This window comes from Euprymna scolopes, chromosome 5 (assembly GCF_053919585.1).
Source record: "Euprymna scolopes isolate OS-2025 chromosome 5, ASM5391958v1, whole genome shotgun sequence".
Taxonomy (NCBI): domain Eukaryota; kingdom Metazoa; phylum Mollusca; class Cephalopoda; order Sepiida; family Sepiolidae; genus Euprymna; species Euprymna scolopes.
Genome location: NC_136486.1, coordinates 99,028,293 through 99,048,514, shown reverse-complemented (window position 1 = coordinate 99,048,514; position 20,222 = coordinate 99,028,293). Strand labels below are relative to the sequence as shown.

At 33.4% G+C, this 20,222-nt stretch overlaps 1 protein-coding gene across 1 annotated transcript in view; it reads right to left on the bottom strand.

The window, feature by feature from the left end:
• The window catches only part of LOC145276934 (diacylglycerol lipase-alpha-like), a 285,454-nt gene that overhangs the window by 69,025 nt on the left and 196,207 nt on the right, over window positions 1-20,222 (bottom strand). Inside the window, exons 8-9 of the mRNA XM_080128420.1 lie at window positions 10,972-11,119; window positions 2,290-2,373 (exon numbers count right to left, since the gene is read on the bottom strand). Of these exons, the coding sequence (XP_079984546.1) occupies window positions 2,290-2,373; window positions 10,972-11,119 (232 nt within the window). The remainder of the gene's footprint in view (window positions 1-2,289; window positions 2,374-10,971; window positions 11,120-20,222) is intronic.

Here is a 20,222-nt window from a genome sequence, read left to right as displayed (position 1 = left end):
ATTTCTTTTTGATTGGTTTAGAAGTAAAAATTGCACTTATGCAATACTTTTTCTTCTTTTTTTTTTGGGGGGGGGGATAAATTTTGTTTTCATTTTTTTAAGAACTTCTTTAAGGGGGGACAACTTTTAAATAAAAACAAAGCAAATACACTAAAGCAGTGCTTCTCAACCTTTTTTACCTATGAACCTCATTTTCCTCCTTTTTTCTTGGTGGATCTCTTCATGACTATTGGTCATAGTATGGAAGGGTGAAGGTGCATATTTAAAACTAGCTCCTAGCACTTTTTTCCTTTTTTTTTTTTAAATTGTTTTCAAGCCAATTTTATGGATTTTTTTTTAATCTAGAAAATACATTCAAATTCGTTTGAATGTCTACTTCAGCTTTTTTCACGTCAAACAAAAATTACAGCAAAATTAAATTTTTAATAATAAAAACCATTATCAGTTGGTTTTATTCATGGACCACCAAAATATCATTGTCGACCCTAAATTTGTTATATTTTGCCTGTGGACATCCAGAAATATTCCCTGGACCCCGGTTGAGAACTCCTACACTTAAGTAATACAATAATGAAATATTAATTATCTAAACATTTATTGAATTAAAATAAAATTAAGAAAAATTCGTTTTCTCAAAAGAAGTCACACGCATTCCAATAATGATTGTTCAAAACTATAAATTTTAAAATTCATACATTTCCATATAATGGCAACTTTTATTCATTTTAGGATTTTCTTAAGTTTTGTTTTAATTCACGTTTTATTTTGTATTGTTGTATTACTTTAGTGTACTTGTTTTGGTTTTAACTAAAAGTTATGCGAAACTGACATTGAATTGTCTTCCTCTTAAAGGAGTTCTTTAAAAATGAAAAAACAAAAATGTCCCAAAACAGTAATACACAAATGCTGCAAAAACAAACAGATTAATCTCTATATGAGAAGTGGGCATTTTGATCCTAGTTGGGAAGGATCAAAATGCTTAATCTCTATGTGAGAGTGGGCATTTTGATCTTAGTTGGGAAGGATCAAAATGCTCAATATCTATGTGAGAGTGGACATTTTGATCCTAATCAGGAAGGATCAAAATGCTCAATCTCTATGTGAGAGTGGGCATTTTGATCCTAGTCGGGAAGGATCAAAATGCGTTTCCATCAGATAGTATTACGTTTTTGAAGTTTTGAGATAAGGATTGATAATTTCTATTATTTGGATTATTTGAACTACTGTTCTCATCCTGAGAGTTATTCTCACAATATTTTGGCTGATGTAACTTCCGACCTTCTTCAGATGTATCTTGTCAAAATTGGGAATCTTTTTGTTGAAGAGAATCTGCACAAAATTTCAAACTGAACCCTTTATTTAATTCACAGAGTGTAGCATGTTCTTGTTCTGTCAACCATGATTGTATAGAAGTTTTAAGTAATTCACAATTGTATTACAAGTATCGCTGATACTAAGGATTGAACCTTCAACATCTGTAATGTTAAAAGAGAACCAACATATTTACACACAGTATCCACATGTTGTATACAGTCTACGTTGCAAATGAACATAGAACAAGTAATAATTCGACTCTTTTTTTTTTTTGTAACAACGACAGTTATTTCTTCGTTCTCCCGGCATGCATGATTTCTTGTTACAGCTGTGATGTCGGCCATGAATCTAATGTGATCGTTGAACATGCTCTTGAACGTCCTCCGCCTCTCTAACATGATCATCTTTAACATGCTCTCTCTCCTTTTTATAGTCTTTTTCTCTACAGTGACGTCATTTCGTATGCATTTGCATACGCGCGTCTTATTTCTGCTACACCTCCAAAAGAGTTTCACTTTGAACTGAATCTTTCTAAGTATTTTATGCGCTATTGTGGTTTAATGTTGAAAGAAGAACGAGAAGGCTTGGAAACAGTTAAATGAAATATATATTAACAGAAACTACAGAAACGTATATTGGTTGAGTAGGAATCGAAGGAAAAAGGAAGGTTACGACCCATTCCGTTTGAGTCTCAAGTCCAGACTGCTCGATAGCAGAAACTGGTTTCCGGAAGTGACGTCAGGAATAGTCCATCGTCAGAATCTGTAGGGGTGCCACCTCAACAGTTATGCCACAGATCCTTGCGACAGAAAGGTTCAAGAGTTGGAATAATCCAAATAATACATACATAATATTGGTTTTAAAAAGAAAAAAAAACGTAAGGAAATAGATCTAGCAATGATTAATAATGGAAAAAGCAAAAACATTTAAAAAATTTAAAAAAAAAAACATTAAAAAGGGAAAATGTCATTTTACCTGTAAGGATAGGGTTCCTCTAATGCAAACAACAACCTTCTTTTCTTGATGGTCAACAGCAACATAAAACGGTGTCTTCCCAACCTGGTGAATAAATCATGATTACACAAATTAATTACTCGCTGACATGTAGACAATTAGAGAGAGAGAGAGAGAGAGAGAGAGAGAGAGAGAGAGAGAGAGAGAGAGAGAGAGCATATTTCCTGGACTTGTGGACTTGGATTCCAAATTCTTTCAAATGCTTGCCAAATTAAAAAAGGAAAAAAAATGGAATTAAATAAATAATAATAAAAAGAAAATAGTAACAGGTATTCTTAATTTGTACCCATTTAATTTGAGTGTTTAGCTATAAAAATATTATTTCGAACTTATGCTTGACAGACCAATGAAAACGTTATTTGGAATTTTTAACGTAAACCTGCCGGATGACAAAAATACGATTCCCAACTGAAAGAAAAATACGATTTCCAATTGAAGTTCGACACTCCGCTGTCTAAACTTTCAATTTCAAAATACGACTCACTGCTCACAACATCCAAATCTAAACTTTTTAGTCTCTCAAAACTCAGGCTTTTTTGTTCCTAACCAGAGCATCTCATTCGCATATCATGTGACAAACTTGACAAACCATATAAAGAGAACAGTGAGCACTATTTTTTCTTTCTTCTTCATTCTTTCCGGCTGTCCCAGAACAAGTTTGGAATAATTTTTAACATATTGTCTGTGGTAACATTTCAGACCACTTATTCCAAGACCAAATAAGATCCTCTCAGCATGGTCAACGCACTGGCTCATAGGATGAATGGTCCACCTATTCCAAACTAAATCATTTAGTCACAATACTCAGGAACCTGATTGCCTAGTCGTGGTGTGTTTGTGCGTATGTGTGTGTGTGTTGGAGGAACTTTCTTTTTAATTTACAATGTAGGACAGCACACACACACACACTCATATATATATATATATATATATATATATATATATATATATATATATATATATATATATACTAGCAGATAGACCCGACGTTGTCCGGGATTGAATGAGGATAAATAAATGTTCCGCACACCCATACTTTTATTGTTATCAAAATTGGTGAAATCTCCCATTTTTTTAAAATCACATCAATTGATTGACTGGTTTAGTAAGGAACCCCCCTCTCCACTCCGCAGTGTACCGGGAGGAAGGTTCACAATTCTCCCCATAGTGATTTAGTCCACAACACCTTGTTGAGTGCTCAATTATTAAGAAAAATTCCAAGATAAGAAAGTAGTATATATATATATATATATATATATATATATATATATATATATATATATATATATATATATATATATATATATTCGCACATATTTTATTGAAGAGGATCTTCGTTCTTCTTTTTATGATCTTTCTTTCGAATTTTTCTTGTTTTCGTACAAGTATTTTTGTTGTGGGATCCAAAGTTCTTATAAAGTCCACTAGTTTACCGAACGTTTTCGGTCTCGATTGACCATCGTCAGGGTTGTTCTTCCTGTGCATCCTACTTATTGATTGAGTTCTCCTCTGTCGTTTTACTGTTTTTATTACTAATTTACCATGTGTAGTTTCGCCTAATTTGAATTTTTTTTTCTTCCTTCCTCTTCACCTTTATCGTGTTAGAATAGGTGGAGAATTCGGCTGCTGTTGTCAAAGTTTATTTTATTAATGGTTGGGTTTTTACTTTTTATTATTAATGCTTCTAGCATTGTTATTCGTTGGTAATTATTGCAAGTTTTTAATATGTTAGTGTTATTTTTTTAAAGTTCTTTGTATTGTTTGGAGGTGGTGTTTATTATGTTATGTTCTTGTTCGAGGTGTTTGCAACTAGGGGACTTTATAAGAACTTTGGATCCCACAACAAAAATATTTGTACGAAAACATGAAAAATTCGAAAGAAAGATCATAAAAAGAAGAACGAAGATCCTCTTCAATAAAATATGCGCGAATAATGAAATTCTGCCTAAATAAATATATATATATATATATATATATATATATATATATATATATATATATATATATATATGCTGAAGATTGCATACTGAACCCCCATTCATCGTCTTCGATGAGAGAATCCACCATATATATATATATATATATATATATATATATATATATATATATATATAAGTGTGTGTGTATGTGTGTGTGTGTGTGTGAGAGAGAGAGTGTGTGTGTGCGTGTGTGTGTGTGTGTGTGTTATGGAAGATAAGAAAAACAGCCAACAGCGATACCGTCGGTTTCAAACTACAACAAAGGGGACCTATTGTTGGTCGCCTATATCGGACTCTCATCAGCTCTATTTTATATCTATCTACCCAGAAAATCTTTTCTGAGAAGACAGAAATTCTTTGGAGTTGAAACTGACGGTACCGATGTTCTAATCTTCTGTACTATATATATATATATATATATATATATATATATATATATATATATATATATATATATATATATATAACTGATATTTTGAACTACTTTCAGATTACAGATTGTATAATACTGTAAAATTAAAGTCGATATAAATATTATTATCAATATTTATAAGACAATCCCAATCAGATAAATAAGTTCAATATACGAGATAGAGTAATAGTATAAATGAGAATTTGGAATTAAATTCACTAAATTTCAAAAATTACAACGAATTTCTTATTCAACAAGGAATACAAAAACTTTAAGTTTTTTCCTTAATCCATGGATTTTCAATAAATGGCTCATCTCATCAGAGGAAATGTTTTCAGCAAAATAATCTTTATAGGCAGTTACAAATATTGCTATTTAACACAGATTGAAAAACTAAAAAGCTTGCATGAAAAGCCTAGAAGAAGTCAAGATTAAAAAAGAATATTCCAGGGTGTGTAATTAGGTTTAATGAAGTCAAGTAGAGGCCCGGTCGTAAAATCCAAGGCAATGAATGAAGCAACCATCCAGACTAAATGGAGAGTTTTTTAATATTCAAATGTATGCTTCTGAAGTAATCCATAAAATTTGATAAGGTAAAGTCGATTGCAAATTGTAATATTTCTACAATTAATATATGTTAAATTAATATATTAAAAAGTACTAAAAATATTAAAATTATAATATAATTATAATAGAATATAGGTCCACTACAAGAGAGAAAAAAAATCCGTAGGGTCCTATCAAACAAAAAATATAAATTAAATATACAATATTTTATCTAGACTAATTAGTAATAGTAATTGGGTTATGGAGGTCACCTTAACCCAGACATTTACATACGGTTTATATTAGACCTTTAAGAAAATGAAAGAAAGAGAGAGAAAGAAAACCTAACTAAACGATGGAATATCCTTTTTTAATCGTGGCTTCTTTTGGGCTTTTTTAATTCAAAATATAATATTCACACACACACACACACACACACACATACACACACACATACACGCACACATACAGTTGTCTAGCATGAATACATATTGTATCTATTTTGTTTATTCTATTTGTCAATACGAGAGAAGAAAAACAAATCTGGCTCTGTAGTTGTGAACAGATAGACTCAAGAGAAAAACAACGGCGTTCTTTATTGTTATCGATAAAAGTGGGAACATGAGTTTCATTTATTCAATGAGCAACGAAAAGAGAAGAAAACTATAAAACGCATGCAATGAATGGCGAACACTTAAAGCATTATAATGAGAAATGACTAAAGGAGAAAAAGCTTAAGGTAAAACTTGGTGACTCACGGAATACAGAGGAAGGAGAAAATAAAAAAAAACATGAGAAATTACAATAAAAGAAAGAAAAAAGAAAAGAAAACGTAGAGTTGAACCTGCTCGTAAGCAGATCAAAGCTGAGCAGGCAGCAACCTAAAATTAAGTACATGATTAATTTCTCGTAACATCTCGCAATGTGAGAGAAATTCAAAAGTGATTGAACAGATTATTGTATAAGAGGCTTAACTGTCTCTATTCCAGACGGAGATTGCACTTTTATAGAGCAATGGTTTTTAGTCATTTCGGAATAAAAGTAATCATTTCCAAATAGAAATTAATTTAGGATTTTTTCGATAGGATAGTAATAATCCTCGAAACAAAATGATGTTTTAAAGAATTTGGAATAAAAAGTAATTCATTCAAGAGTCTGGTTATTTGGCTTGATTGTTTGGTTTTACGGCATATCAATCCTTTTCTGGTTATTTAATACTAAATGCAGTCGTTTTCTTAAAAGTTTATATGCTTCAAATTCTTTATATCTTAAAATATTTATATTCATGCTGTTTGGTTTGGTTGTGTTTTTTTATACGGCATATAAACAATAGTTTATCTAGTAAGTTTGGGAAAAGGGTTTTATGCTTCAAATTCTTTATATCTTCAAACATTTGTTTGTGATATTTAGTTTGCGTATTTTGTTTGACGTATAACACGTTTTGCTTTACATATCAAACGTTTCAGATTAAGTAAGTTTGGAAAAAGGTTTTATGCCGTTTCTAAATTTTTGAGATGAGGATTGGTTATTCGTATCATTTGGATTCATCGGACTGTTCTCATCTTGAGTTTGATTTTCACAACGTTTCGATGGAATCTCCAACCTTCTTCAGGTGTATCTTGTCGAACTCGGGAAGGTTTCTGTTGAACTCAGGACTTTGGACCAAATTTCGAGCGGAACCTTTATTTACTTCACAGGGGTAGCGTGCTCTTGTTTCATCAGACATGACTGGATAAAAGTCCTAAGTAATTAGCAACTCTATTTTTCGGTCGCCCACACTAAGGATTAAACCTTCAACTTTCAGGAGAATATCACTTTTTACAATTTTTTTTTCCAAGTACTCTAACCACTGTAAAAAGTGATATTCTCCTGAAGGTTGAAGGTTCAATCCTCAGTGTGGGCGACCGAAAAATAGAGTTGCTAATTACTTAGGACCTCTATCCAAGGCCACAGGGGAGACAACCAAACAAAAAAAAAAAATCCTAAGCAAAATCTATCCCAAAGCTACAAAACTAAAGCTGACTTGCCAGGACACTATATATACAAATGTAGGGAAATTTGGGCATATTTTATTGGTTTGAAAATATAAGTTCTTTTTGCTAATTGTCATAAAATATTAACCATAAAATAGTATTATAATCTTCAAAAACCCTGCAAAATTTCACGTAATTTCGTCTCATAGAACCAAAGATATGAGCATTTCAATATTCAATTTGGCTACGAGTGTAGATATATTATAATATCATTCAAATACTACCGTGTTTAAATATATGGTTAAGTGGCAGTTTTAGTCATTTAGAACTGCTTTAAAGTTTCACCGCTCACTCATTTAAAATATTGCAGTATTAAGAATTTTTTAAATTCGATTTATAACATTATATAATCAATTCTTAATGCTGCAATATTTTAAGTTATAAATTTATTATATTTTCTACTAGAATATCTTGTCCTTGTCCTTTTCTTTTCCAGTTTTAACAACCAGTCCTTTACTTTTCCATGTTTAAGCTTAACCATATTATTTTTCATGCTCGCATTTTTCTATTGTAATATATATATATATATATATATATATATATATATATATATATATATATATATATATATATACCACCTTTTTGGCAATTTTATAAGTTCAAAATCTCAGTGATCAGAATTTAACAAAGGAAGGCTTGTTGGAAAGGTAGTGACCTGAATTAAGGAGTGGACTATGTGACATTTGCCCTTAAGGTCTCACATTAAGGGGGGGTCATCCATCATCCAAAACCAATTTCTAGCACTTTTTTACAACCATAAAATGTTTCAATCATGGTCATTTGTTTTCCTAATTTAACGTATGAATTACAAAATATCTGATATTTCCCCCAAACCTCTGGCCTTGATGGAAGAGTGTCCATTTTAGGTTCAATTAATATTGAAAAATGATTCCCCACTTTTAAAACTATAATTTCTTCGTGTCTTAGAAACTACTCGTTTCCTGGAATTTTAAACTTTATTTTCGTTTTCCACACCATCGAAAACCTTTAATAGTGGTAATTTTAAAGGATTTTTGGAGGGTGGAAAGATACTGCACCTTTACCAATGTTTCAATATATTTTGTTTTCCTAGTTTTGCATATGAATTACAAAATATTTGATATTTCCTCAAAACCTCACGCCTAGATGGAGGGGAGACTAAAACTTGTTGCTATGGTTTCCAATGATCTGAAATAACAGCAAGGGGAGACTTGATTCCAAATATTTCTCATATGTTATGTCTCCCCTCTTTGGTTTTCATACATAAAGTAGATTTCACAGTGTATAAGAATTATTTAATACTGGAGATATTCATAATTATACCCTATTTCCAAAAGAGGGTAGATATAACATATGAGAAATATTTGGAATCAAGTTTCCCCTTGATTTTATTTCAGATCATTCGAAACTATAGCAGCAAATTTTAGTCTCCCTTCCATCAAGGCCAGAGGTTTTGGGGAAATATATATATATATATATATATATATATATATATATATATATATACTTAGAAAGTCATCAAGGATAAATGTTAAGTGTTAGGTAAATGATGAGAGAAGATGTCACTATACAAACTTGGCTAGGGTAAGATTATCTAAATGAAGGACTCAATAGGAATTTATTCATATTAGACTTGAAGACGACCATCTTATAGTCAGCCGGGAAGCAGACAAACAGTATTGTGTTCCACATATGGACAGCTCTGAAAAGAAACTCTGCATGTAGAATTTTCGTTTAGTTTTGGGCACAGATAGGGTGTGAGGAAAGTTGTAGGTGAGTAACAGTTGTGAATCTTTTCTGGGGAGGGACCATAGATTGGAGTTCAGTCGAACACCTTCCATAAAAGTATTGATAGAACAGAGACAGACTCGCATATCTCCCCTGTGCAGAGAGGCGAAAAGTTATCACTCACTAAATTTTGAATACGGTTATGTACCTTGTCAAGGCAGAAAAAGGTGCTTTTTGGAGCTCCACCCCAGACGTAACAACAGTATTCCATCTTATATGAAGGGGATTGCAAATTGCATTGTTATGATGACTGAACTTATGCATTCATGACTTGAAACTTTCATCTCTGTTGCAGATATTGACTATGTGAAACAACCTCTGTCATTGACGTGCATCAGAAGCAGAGATCCATCATTGAATTCTCCCAAAGAAAAAACTAAACCAATCAACATTCACCGGGGCTTTGTAAGTGTTTATAAAACCGGTGCAGTGGATGTCAGTATAGTTAGGAGATGGGTTCGTCGATTTCAGAGTGGTGACAGAGATGTGAGTGGCAAAGTCTACTCCAGATTTTATGACGAAGGCATCCAAACAGGCTGGTAAAAGTGCATTGAGAATATTGCTAACCATGTAGAAAAATAAATTCTAAGGCACAAGAGCTTGCTCGTTTTAATGATACCACTCCCGTCTTTGTAGCTCTTCAACATTTTAGTTTTTTAATTAAAAAATAGAAGGCTTTACTTTTGGAACGACCTTCATATATATATATATATATATATATATATACTAGCAGGGAGTAGGGAGATTCAACGTTGACCGGGATTGAATTCAAATCAACAAATGTTTTACACTTCCTATATTTTTATTGTCATCGAAATTAATGAAATTGCTCATTTTTCCATCAAATTGATTGATTGCCTGCTCTAGTCAGGAACCTACCGTGGTACCCCAGGATAAGTTTCATATGCTTCCCCACAGTGATTTAGATCACAATGCACTGTAGAGAACCTACAGTTGATTTCATCAAATTATTTAATATAATGGCTTGAATTAAAGATAAAATGCAAAAGTCAACATGGTTTAATTGTGCTCAAAACAAAAATATTCATTTCACACTTTAAACCTGTTGTTGATTTTGTACGCCAGGCCCTTCTGCTTGTGCGGTAATAAAACTTATCAAATGCACTTGCGATGTTAGGCCGTATTAGTGTTGGCTTTGTTCAACATTGAACTGTTCTTTCTTTAATTGGATTCTTTTTATTATCATCAATTTGCAATACTTATAGGGGGCATTCTGATATAAAACATATCTAAGAACACTCCCAGACACACAATGTACATTTGTGTGAATTTTTTTTTTTAAATCAACCCAGCTGTTTCAGAGTCCACAGAGAATAAATTCACACACACACATACACACACATACACACACACACACACACACACATAAGTAGAGCTGTGTGTGTGTGTGTGTGTGTGTGTGTGTGTGTGTGTGTGTGTGTGTGTGTGTGTGTGTGTGTGTGTGTGTGTGTGTGTGTGTGTTGCAAAAAAATTGACTTCTCAGCATGAACAAATTCAAAAACACCAAATTATTTTAATATGAATAGTAAATATATGATGGAATATATTGTTTAGTTTATTTTTACATAGATTTTTTTTCAAATTGTATTTTTGTACGATTGATGAAAACTAAAATTTTCTTTCCAAAAACCGAGACAAAACAACTTTACCTTTTCTAAATTTAGGCATACTCATTCGTAACTTAAGAAAAAAAATGTTTTTTTTGTTTTTTAATCAATGTCAAGTTTGAATTCAGGATCATAAGCAAGGTAATACAGTATCAACCAACAGATATAACCAATTATAAAGACGGCATGTTTGCATATAAACCCAGCATTAAACGGATATTGCTACTTTTCTTTTTAAGAGTGAAAATATAAAGGGAAGAAAAAAATGAGCAGCTTACATCAACATGATAAGTTACATATACAATGTCCGCTTCTGGAAGTCGACTAAGTTGTCTCATAGCAGCGAAATTACAATCACAACAGTTATCTTCAATGACAGTCGTATAATTTTGATGGCCCAAAATGCAATGCTTACAACAGCAGCACCTGCAATGGAAAATAAAAATGAAAAAAAACAAAAACTTTTAATACAATTCAGGAAGCGACGTCAACAAAATTCTTCGAATGATTTAACAAGAATGGACATTCTAGGATGAGTACATCCAGTGTGATGCATCTGTAATGGAAATGATAGTTCAAACTTAAGCGTAACAGACCAATGAAAAATCTATTTCAAATTTATGCGTAGCAGACAAACGAAGAACAATTTCAAAGTTAAGTATGACAGACTAAAGAAAATGCTATTTCAAACTTAAGCATGACAGACCAACCAAAGCACTATTTCAAAGTTAAGCTTTATAGGTCAACAAAAATGCTATTTCAAACTTATACGTTAGTGACCAAAGAAAATGCTATTTCAAATTTAAGCATGACAGACTAATGAAGCCAAGTTCAAGTTCTGTCAAATCAAAAAATTCTAAACATGGAATAATTAAAAAATCCAAACCATATTTGGTACAAATAAACTTTAGTTTACGCTTGACTTGTCCACCACGTTTGACTCATAAGTGTTCAACAGTTTTGTTTTATCACCGTTCAACTGGATACAATCTACAAAATTGTCACTTTAAAAGACGTTCTTGACCTTCGGACCAAATGACCATAGCACCCCTACTGAATTTTGAATGGCCTTGTGCCTAATTTTTTGGCTATTACTATTTTGTTGTAAACTTTTCAGAATAAATAAAAAATATATAACTCAAAGTGTAGTATCTGTTTTTCAAATGCTACACTTCAATTTCTCTGTCGACTGAGAAAAGTTTTGTTCCTTTTCTCCACATTAAAAAACGACCCTGGTGTTTAACTCTGCCTTCGTGGGGAGGCATTGTAAATAGGAACTCTGACGCACCCTTCACTTGGCATTGCTCTGGTTTTAGCTTTGATGGCATCTTCAGTTCTAATGATTGTTATTTTTAAGATCACTCCACAGATAAAAATCTGGGGAGATTTAGGTCCGGTGAGTATGAAGCCTATTCATAATCACACCTCCTACTAATAATCACCAAAGTATTGTTGTATAACAAAGACTGAAACTCGCACGAGTCAGGTATAGACTGGTTTATTTGTATCAGGTATATGGTTGGATTGAAGAAATGATTTTGACTTTTATTAACAACTAGCAGAGAAACCCGATATTGCCCAAGATTTAATGATGCTCAACGAATGTTTCACACTCCCATATTTTTATTGTCATCGAAATCGGTGAAATCGCATATTTTTCAATTAAATTGATTGATTGCCTACTCTAGTTGGGAGACTCATCACAATACACCAAGAGGAAGCCTCATATGCCCCTCTGCAGTAACTCAGTCCACAATACATTGTAGTCTACATTGCACTGTAGAGAACCTACTGTTAATTTTATAAAATTATTTTTATATATAACTGCTTCAATTAAAGTTTAAAATGCAAAAATCAAGTAGCATGCTTCAATTGTGCCCTAAACAGAAACATTCATTTTCAATGCGCCAATGCCATATAAAAAAAAACCTACTGTTGATTTTATATACGGGGCTTTTTACTCATGCATTGGTTTGAATTAAAGTTTAAAATGCAAAAGTCAAGTATTATGGTTCAATTGTGTCCTAAACAGAAACATTAATTTTGAACCTGCCCGTCTTATCAAAGAACCTACTGTTGATTTTATAGGCCATGCCTTTCTGCTTTTGTGGTTATAATAAAACTTCTAAAATACACTTGTGATCTTAGACTGTATAAGCTATTAACTTTGGTCAAAATCGCCTGTTTTTTCTTTCATTGGATTTTTTTTTCACTTATCCATACTTATCAAAGACATTCTAACACAAATCATGTCTAAGAACACTGCCAGGCACATAAAATACATTTGTGTAAAATTTCATAAAAATCGGCCCAGCCGTTTCGGAGTCCATAGCAAAGAAACTCACACACACACACACACACACACACACACACACACACACACACACACACACACACACACACACACACACACGCACGCACAGACACACACGCACAGGCACACACACGGATTAAATTTCTTTTATATAATAGTAGAGATTCTATGGGGCAAGGGACATTATATTTTAGTGAGGGTTAAACTATATCTAAGTTAAGTGATGACGAGTGATTAAAAAAAAACCCATAAAGTCGCCCACATGTTACCTTTCGTGTGATATGTTTCATTATGCAAATAAATATTAACTTTATGGAGAAGCTTTGTAACTATGAATCATGATTTACAAAACGCTTTGAATTTTGTGATATTAATATTATAAAGGTGAAAATGATGCTAAGAAAAAAAAAATGTAAATACCTTAACTAAAATGCTAGACACAGAGAAAGACATCAAAAGGCGCAAAGGGCTTACACTAAATGCATGCAAAACTTATGAGTCTGTCTTTAACAGAGAGTATGACAACGAAAAAGTTAAGCTGACAGTATTTACAATATGATGCTCGTCCATTGCTCGCAAAGATGGCCATGACCATGTAATTTTTTTGTGGGTTTGTCTGATCTGAGCTCTGAAGTATCTCCCGCGTGTAGGGCACCTGTGAGATGATTCTGTAGTATAGCTGCTGACTTCTCTGTCTTTTTGAATACCATGTTTCCTCTCATGTTTCTCAATGTGTGCACATTCAGCAACCACGGCCCCTTTTGTGGCTTACAGTACACTTGGAACATTTATTTTGAGGTAGATTTTACCACAAGCCAGAATACAAACCAAACTTAAGACCTTCAAGATGCCCTTAAACTGTTTCTGATGTCCTCCTGCAGTTCTTTTGCATTTAGGAGCTGTTTTGTTGGTTTTTATTTTGGTTTTTTTTGAACATGTAGCATATATAACCTGCCTACTGAACCTGACACTGTTGCAGCATGATGTATGCTGACAGGAGATTTGGCTGGGCTCTAACCTCTGTGTCTTGGATCTTGCCTTACTATTTGATTTTCATCAATCTACAGAGGCGGGTCATATGAAAATGGTTCAGTTTCTTGTTGTGTCTGGCATACATCCAATTTCTTGTATGACTCGAAGCTGTGGACACAAACATCAAAACAGCAGAATACAATGTTAATGCTTTTGAAAGGGAGATATTGAGAAGAGTCATCCATATCAGATGGTCAAAAATCAGTTTCAAACAAAGATCTTTACATTCACACCAAAGCAAAACCATGGAATGTCATTATACTAAAAAAAAAAGAAGACTGTTATGGTTTGACCATCTAATGAGACTTACCATCAGAAACACCTGCAAATCAAGCAATTCTAACCTTCATGAAACCTACTAAAAGACCATCAGGACAACCAAAGATGACATGGCTCGACCAAGTAATAAAACACTTCAAATCATTATCAGGTGCTTCCACCTTGGAAACAACACAAACAAAACCATCAATATTCTCGAAGACAGAAATAGCTTGAGATTTTTTTTACTGAGTTGTTACCACTTATCAAGGCCCAAAGGCCACTCGAAGAAATAAGGTTAAATGAGTATCAAGTGGACAGTTAGATACACCATGATGATTGGTAATGATAATCGTAATCGGCCATAGTTTGATTATTAGAGAGGATGGCTCAACAAGAATTTGTTTACATTGGACTTGAAAGCGACAATGTGGTATCGCATTCCACAGTCAGGCAATTCTAGTAAAGAAACATTTCTCATGGAAGTTTCATTTAGTTTTAGGTCGGTAGGGTGAGAGAGAGAGAGAGAGAGAGAGAGAGAGAGGGTACCAGTGGCTGTAGCTAAACAAGTTTTTTTTGGAAATGCTTTACAAGTGGTGAACCATAAATTGAAGCTCAGTTTGGCACCTGCGATGAAAATAATGATAGAATAGAGAAAGACTTGCAACGTTTCTTCTATGAGAAAGTAGTAGTGGAGCGTAGAAAAGGGCATCCCCACTAGATTTCAAAGTCGGTTTTGTAGTCCATTAAAGCCGGAAATAATGCTCAGTAGACCACCTCCCCCGATGCAACAACAGTACTCCATCTTAGGACGTATTTGGCTCTTATACAGGTAGAGGATTGCATCGGCAGTGAGATACCTTCTAGAGCGGTAGAATGATTGAACCATTTTTCTGTCGTTAAAAACATAGTGTTAACATGTATGCAATGATGATGATGATGATGATGATGATGATGATGATGATTGAATTTTGTGGTTATTGCTGTTGTTTCATTGTCCACTTAAAAGCTCATAGGAGAAAGTCATACACCATCCACTATGACTATGCAATTCCTACAGCTAAGTACCTAGTAAACGGAGCCATAAAACCTGACATAATGATATGGGACAAGGAGAAAGAAGCAACCTTAGTAGAAGTTATTGTCCCCCAATGATGCTAGGATGAGAGGGAAAAAAATAATGAAATACTAAGGTCTTCGTATGCCATGAAAAGAAACTAGAGTCTTAGTAAAATCTCTATCATTCCAGTAATTATAAGAGCAAATGAACTCGTGAAAAAGGATTTTAAAAACTATCAGACAAATATACCTGGTGAACCAAGTGAAAGAAAGATTCAAACAATTGCGCTTAAAGGGGCAGTTAGAATCTTATAAAGATCTCTTATCTGAAATATCTGAGTTAGCGGGTGAATGTTTGGCATTGGCTTGAACGAACTGATGAGACAATTAAAAAAAGAAAAAGAGACTTATGTTCATTGAAAGTGTCCGATTTACATAGCAATATCATATATATAAAAAAAAGAAACGTTAACAGTTTCAATTAACAAGCTCCATTACAAAACATATCACACATTCATGAAACATAAGTAGATTACAAAACTGTAAAGCAGATTGGCAAGCAGTCTTTATAGACTTACCAACACTGATAGCAGATCTATATCTATTTAACAATATTAGCTCAACATGTAGAGCCTGGGAATTTTCTGATATGATCAATTGGGAAAATATTTTTTTTTTTTGTTGTAAACAATCAATATTAGCTTCTTTTTTTTTTTTTTCGAATACTAAAATTAGACAATTATTTCCCTTTAAACATTCAGATCAATATTGATATAAGGTTAGCATACACACTCCATCACCAGTGTTCACATTAATATTACAAAATAAAATAATGGCTCAATCAGTGAAATTAAAAGACAAAAATAAGAAAGAAAACGTCTCCTGGCGAAAGTTTAAACAAAGAACAAAAAAGTAGATTATATGAATATTTTTTTTTAATTTTATTGGAATCCTTTGGGATAAGTAATTTATTTATTTATTTGTGGACTGTTATCCTCATCTTCATAGTTGTTGTTGTTTCACCATGTTGAAGAAGGCCAGAGAAATAGTTGGCCGAGACCTGGTGAAACCACAACAACAACTATGAAGATGAGGATAACAGTCCGCAAATAAATAAATAAATAAATAAATAAAATAAATACACAAAGTACTCATCTCAAAGGATTCAAATAAAAATAATATATAATACCACTCGGTACGGACCGAGGCTGGAAGACCAGATAAAAACGAAAACTAGATCAAAATGAAATGAAACATGAACTGCTTTGTGTAGCTTACTTGCCATTTATATGTTTTTTTTTAAATATATATATATATATACACAGTACTGGCAAAAAGAAAGTCCGCACTTGTAATTTTTTTCAAAAACTGCAAATTTAAGCTAAATTTAAAATAACTGTTTTAACAAACTGTACCTCATTTGATTCGCCTTTTATTCCTCTATAATTTTATCTGTTCATATTTGACTTTTAATTGAAATATTCTAGTGTTCACGTCAATTTTAAAAAATAACTTCAAATTGAGGAGGCAAAAAAGAAAGTCTGCAGCAACAAATTCGCTTAAAACCAGCTTAAATTATCGCCTGTAAACCAGTTTAAAATATCCACCAACAGGCAGCAAATCATCTCTAATCGTAATTGTTGTTGTTCCAGGTTATATAAAATAACATTTAGTTCATATGCTATGACTTTCTCTTAGTGATCGTCAGGAGCTCATTAATCTTCACCTTTCTGGTTTATCCAATAGAAAAATCGACCGCAGATTGAAATGTGATGAGAAAACGGTATGAAAGACTGTGCAAAAGCAACAAAAAACCGGCAGTGTTCATGATGCCCTAAATCTGGTCGTACCAGAGTTACTTCTAACAGGGAAGACAATGCTATTAAGATCCACAGCCTAAGAAACAGATTTGAAATGGCTCCCCAACGACAGGGCAATCGAGTTAAAAAGTGCTCTCTTTCTACTGTCAAGAACAGATTTAAGGAATTTAATTTGCAAGGATATGTTGCAAGATACAAGCCAATAATTTCTGTAAAGAACAGAAAGCGCCGTCTGAACTTCATCAGATGCAATGAAGATCATGACTCTTCATATTGGTCAAAAGTGCTTTTCAGCGACGAAAGTATGTTAAATAGGCTAGGCAGTGATGGTAAGCAATATATCTGTGAGAGAAAAGATGAAGAATTTAATTCTAGGTGCTCAGTTTCAATGCTGCAAGGTGGTGGAGGTTCAGTTTTGGTGTGGGGCATTATTAGTACCAATGGTCCAGAACTTATAGTTCGCTTGCAAAGTTGAATTAATTCAACCAAGTCCATTAATATGTTGACTGAGCATTTTCTACCCTACTTTGATTGGAATTTGGATGATAATCCTATCTTCATGTAGAATAATGCTCCCATTCACAAAGCTGGCAATGTCAAGAGGTTCCTGGAAAAGCATAATATTCCATGTTTGGATTGGCCTACACAATCTCCAGACCTCAAGCTTATCGAAAACATATGGCATTACACCAAGCAACAGCTACGCAATGATAAAATTTCAAATTTGGAATAACTTTGGACAAAAATTAAAGAAAAGTGGGATGCCCTTTCCCCGGAGTATTGCTGCAATATTAACTAGTTCATTGTGTTCCTGTTGTATTTGTGTTACATTAATGTTCTAAAGTTACATTTAAATAACAACTTTGCATTGTGCGGACTTTCTTTTTGCCTCTTCAAGTTGAAGTTATTTTTTTAAATTGATGAGAACACTAGAATATTTCAATTAAAAGTCAAATATGAACAGGTAAAATTATAGAAGATTAAAAGGCCAATCAAATGAAATATAGTTTGTTTAAACAGTTATATTGAATTTAACTTAAATTTGCAGTTTTTGAAAAAATTACAGGTGCGGACTTTCTTTTTGCCGCCTGTGTGGGTATATATATATATATATATATATAATATATTTGTAGTCATCGACATACAGTCCTGTTTCGTTGTATCACAACTCATCAGTGCCGCTAGACCAGCATCTCTCCCAAGCCAAGGATTGAACCTAGAACCATCGTGTTGACAGTCAGAGGTTCTCCCACTCGACCATGGAATTGACACCCATAAATAACTCGTCGGAATGTCTATTTAAATAGACATCCGCCACCACCTTTATAGTGCTCAAATCGTCTGTTCGTAAACAGACAAACAACGAGCTTTGCATTTTCAGCCAATTAAGTAGCGGGTGAGATTATTTACGACAGTGCTCTACCCAAAGAGGGGGGGCTTTTTAAAAATATATTTGTAGTTTTTTTTTTTAATTTTTAATTTTTTTATTTCCATACTTTGTGGACCAGGCACGTACACAGACCCGACAATTTTAATGAATCTTAATGAGTTATCAAACATACCCATTCCTGTGTCTCGATACATCTTCTATTATTATATGTGATGAGTTTTCTATAATAGTCAACCATATAGGAGCCTATTCGTGACCAGACACACACGCAGACGTTCAGCTTTATATTATAGATATATGATTTGTTTTAATTTTCTTATTTTGTTTTACATGCCAGACATCCGCCCACAATTTCAGTCACTCCAATCAGAAGATCTTTTTTAGAGTCTAACCGTTCCTTTAGGTGCAATTCTTTGTATTTCTCTTGCACTTGGTTCACCCGGTATATTTGCCAGGTAGTTTTTGAAATTCTTTTTCATGAGTCCGGTTGCTCCTATAATTACTGGATTGATGGGGATCTTTTTAAGATTCCAGTTATCATTCTCTCCCGATCATAGTTAAGGGATCCTCTTTTCAGCCTGTCTATAGAGCCTTCTTTAGCTATTTATTCCCGTGATAGTTCATCCAGGAAATACTTGGCACGCTGTTGGTTGGCACATTTCTCCAGTTTTCTAAGAGGAAGGTGTGTGTGTGTGAGAGAGAGAGAGAGAGAGAGAGAGAGAGAGAGAGAGAGAGAGAGAGAGAGGGTGCAGAATTTGAATTTTCAAGGCAGGGGGCGACCAAACATTCCTTTCATCGTATCAACCTTTCATAATATTATTATTTTTTTTTTCTATTTTTTTTTCTTTTTACTTTTATTTACCGCAAACAAGGCATATTGCCACTGAAGTTAGAGGGGTCACTGTGATAGATCACCAGATTCATAGAGGTAACCTGAGTAGGAAGTCGAGCAGCAAGATGACTGTTGTCATTTACATTTAAATTTCTACATGTTGGTACGGTCGGAGAAACAGTGAACAGGAAGGGAATTCCAAAGGCATGCAGACTGAAGAAAGAAGCTATCAGAATAGAAAATCTTGATTCGATAATTGAGGTTACAACGTCTAACCGATTTCTTTTAAAATTGATAAAAGAAAATCGTAAATAAACAGAAATTTGAATGTAGTAGTAGTAGTAGTAGTAGTAGTAGTATATAATAGTGATAATAATATAATAGTAATAATAATAATAATAATAATAATAATAATAATAAACACATAAACCCATCCTAGCAAGAAGACTGGATGTCGTGATAATTAACAAGAAAGAAAAGTCCTGTCAAATCTTAGACTTTGCTGTTCCAACTGACCACAGGGTGAATATCAAAGAATAGGAAAAACGGAGCAAATACGCAGAGCTAGTCAGAGAGCTGAAAGGGATTTGTAAGATGAAGAAAATTAAAATAATACTTATAATAGTAGGAACGTTAAGAACAATTCTGAAAAGTTAAAAAAAAAAAAAAAAAGAATGGGAGAAATTGGAATCAGAGGAATGGCTGGAAAGATACAACGAGTCAAGAAGGGTCAGGGAGGATGGAAAGACCGAGGAGAGAGCACTGACCAGACCTCCGCTGGATAAGTGTCAACAAGAGAACTGGGACCTTGGGGAGGCTTATTG